Source organism: Malurus melanocephalus, unplaced genomic scaffold (assembly GCF_030028575.1).
Source record: "Malurus melanocephalus ecotype Western Australia unplaced genomic scaffold, MMel_1.1 scaffold_691, whole genome shotgun sequence".
Classification (NCBI taxonomy): Eukaryota; Metazoa; Chordata; class Aves; order Passeriformes; family Maluridae; genus Malurus; species Malurus melanocephalus.
The window spans coordinates 173968-176733 of NW_026623923.1; the positions used below are offsets into that span (position 1 = coordinate 173968).

General features: G+C 66.4%; 2 protein-coding genes across 2 annotated transcripts in view; one reads left to right on the forward strand and one right to left on the reverse strand.

Annotated features, from left to right (window-relative positions):
* The window catches only part of LOC130584289 (sulfotransferase 2B1-like), a 2650-nt gene extending 1542 nt beyond the window's left edge, over nt 1-1108 (forward strand). The window contains exons 2-5 of the mRNA XM_057384184.1: nt 30-156; nt 230-324; nt 408-588; nt 675-1108. Of these exons, the coding sequence (XP_057240167.1) occupies nt 30-156; nt 230-324; nt 408-588; nt 675-790 (519 nt within the window). The 3' untranslated portion in view covers nt 791-1108. The remainder of the gene's footprint in view (nt 1-29; nt 157-229; nt 325-407; nt 589-674) is intronic.
* A 1065-nt stretch (nt 1109-2173) lies between these two features.
* The window catches only part of CPNE7 (copine 7), an 8474-nt gene continuing 7881 nt past the window's right edge, over nt 2174-2766 (reverse strand). The window contains exon 14 of the mRNA XM_057384185.1: nt 2174-2321. Within this exon, the coding sequence (XP_057240168.1) occupies nt 2174-2321 (148 nt within the window). The remainder of the gene's footprint in view (nt 2322-2766) is intronic.

Sequence of the window (2766 nt, forward strand, 5' to 3'; positions counted from 1 at the left end):
AGGGGGTGACACCGTGTTCCCTCCCCCAGGTGATCTACGTGGCCAGGAACCCCAAGGATGTCGCTGTCTCCTTCTACCACTTTCACCGCCTGGCCAAGTTCCTGCCCGACCCCAGCTCCTTTGACGCCTTCCTGACRCAGTTCCTCGAGGGCACAGGTGAGGGCTGAGGGCTGTCAGGAGCTGGGGGGACTCAGCTTTAGGGCCCTCTTCACCCCCCAACTCTCCTCAGTGCACTACGGCTCCTGGTTTGACCACGTCAAGGGCTGGCTGGGCCAGCGGCACCTCCTGGACATCCTTTATGTCACCTACGAGGAGCTGCACCAGGTGAGCCCTGCACTGTCCCCACCCTGTCCCTGTCCCCGTCCCTGTCCCTGCTGTGCCCGGTGCTGACCGTGCCCCTGCCCCAGGACCTGCGGGGCACAGCGCAGCGCCTCAGCACCTTCCTGGGCTGCCCGCTGGCCCCGGGGACGCTGGCAGCTCTGGAGCAGCACTGCAGCTTCTCCGCCATGCGGGACAACGCCATGGCCAACTACACCCTCATCCCCGCCGAGATCATGGACCACAGCCAGGGCCGCTTCATGCGCAAAGGTGAGGGGGAGCGGGGCTGAGGGGCGCGGGGGGCACGGCGGGGTGCAGTGCAGCATCTCTGATTCCACATCCCCTCTGTCCCACAGGCGTGGTGGGGGACTGGCGCGGTCACTTCTCCCCAGAGCAAAACGCCCTCTTCAACCGCCGCTACCAGGAGGAGATGGGGGACACGGAGCTGCCCTCGCAATGGCCCATGGCCTGAGGGACCCGGGCTCGGGGGGGACACTGAGACCCCGCTTGCTGAGAGCCGCTGCAGAGGGGACAGCCCGCAGGGGGACCCCACAACCCACCCCATGTGTCACCCCAGCGCCGGSGGTCGCCGTGGGGCTCGGGATCCGCAGCGGGGCCACGGCCCCATCCCATTCCCCTGGGGACGGGGCCCTTTTCCGGCCGTGCATTGTGGCCACCCTATGGCCTTGCTCCCCCCGCCCGGGGCGCCTGGCCGTGACCCCCCTTTCCGCCCATCCCGCCCTGAGGAAATAAATATTTATTGCTGTTCCCGGGCAGGCAGCTATTCCCACGGGCGTGAGGCGGGAAGCGGCGCCGGCAGCGGGAAGCGCCGCTGTTATCGGGAGCTTATCGGGGCGGGGGACCCATCCCCGGGGACCTTATCGGCGGCTGGGGGCAATGACCGGCCGGGCAGCACGGGCCGTGGCGGCTGCCAGGCTCCGGGCGGTCACAGCAGGTGACACGGAGTTGGCTCCTTCAGCGCGACCCAGGGCGCTCCACCCTTGGAGTGCCTTCCCTGGATCCCCTTCCAGCGCTCCCCGCCCCAAAATCCGGGTTGGATGCTCCCCACGCCCATCTGCCCTCCGGGAGGGGGGTTCGCACCCAGGGATTGTCCCAGCCCCGCCCCAGCAGCTCGGGGTGCCCGGCCCCTCTCCTGCCGCGCTCCAAGGAATTGCTCCTGGAGCCAGCCGGGAAGGCTCCGTCAATAATTAACTGCCCTCATTAGCCTGTCCCTGCAGGGTGAGCAGGGTGGGGGCTTGGCCCTGGCACCACCAGGACCCCTGGCCAGGCTTGGMTGGGAGGGGGGAGGTGGTGACACCCTCCTTGGGGTCCGCGGCGCTGTGGGACAGTGGCACCAGTGTCCTGCCCCCTCTGCCAGCCTTGTCAGCCCAGTCGCTCTGTACCGCGGGTGGGTTCGGCCCAGAGCGGGGTCTCTGTGCACCCCCAGCCCCGTGGGGTCCCGCCCTGGGCTCCCCTCTGTCCCCACCCCTGGCTCGGGGTGCCAGGGCAGCTCCGGGACCGGCAGGTTGGGGTTTGTTTCCATGGCAGCATCTCCGATCCCTCCTCACGGAGCTCCATCCGGAGCTGTGGAKAGATGCTGCAGGGGGTGYGGGTACCGTGCCCSGCCCGTGCCCCGCGCTGCCAGCAGTGCCGAGGGCCAGCAGAGCCGTGCCGGTGAGTGACCGCCCGCACGGGGACAGCCTGGCACCTGTGCCCGCTCCCGGGGTGGCGGCAGCATCCTGGGACCCGGCTCGGTGGCGCCTGCACGGTGGCTGCTCCCGGGTGGCCCCCGCCCCGGTGGCAGGCCCGTTTCTGTCCCTGTGGTGGCCTTGGGCACACCCTGCCCCTGGGGATGTCAGCTTGCCAGGAGCATCTGCTGGCACCGGGCTGGCAGCGTCGGAGCASGGCACATGGCAGCAGCGTGGCACTGTGCCCGCACATGCACGTGGCACGGCGTGATGCACGCCATATGGCACACGGCACATGACAAATGGCACACGGCACTAGGGAACATGGAACACGGTACAGGGAACATGGAACACGGCACAGGGCACATAGAACATGGCACATGGCACAGGGAACATGGAACATGGCACAAGGAACATGAAACATGGCACAGGGAACATGGAACATGGCACAAGGAACATGGAACATGGCACAGGGAACATGGAACATGGTACAGGGCACAGGGAACATGGAACGTGACACAGGCACACGACAAACTGCACACAGAACATGGCACATGGCACATGGAACATGGAACATGGAACATGACAAATGGCACATGGAACATGGCACATGACAAACGGCACAGGGCACACGAAACATGACAAGGCACGCAGCATGTGACACATGACAATGCACATGGCACACACATATGGAGCATGCCAACAGCACAGAACACGGCACACAACACACGTGCAGAGTGTGTAGCACATGGCACACAGC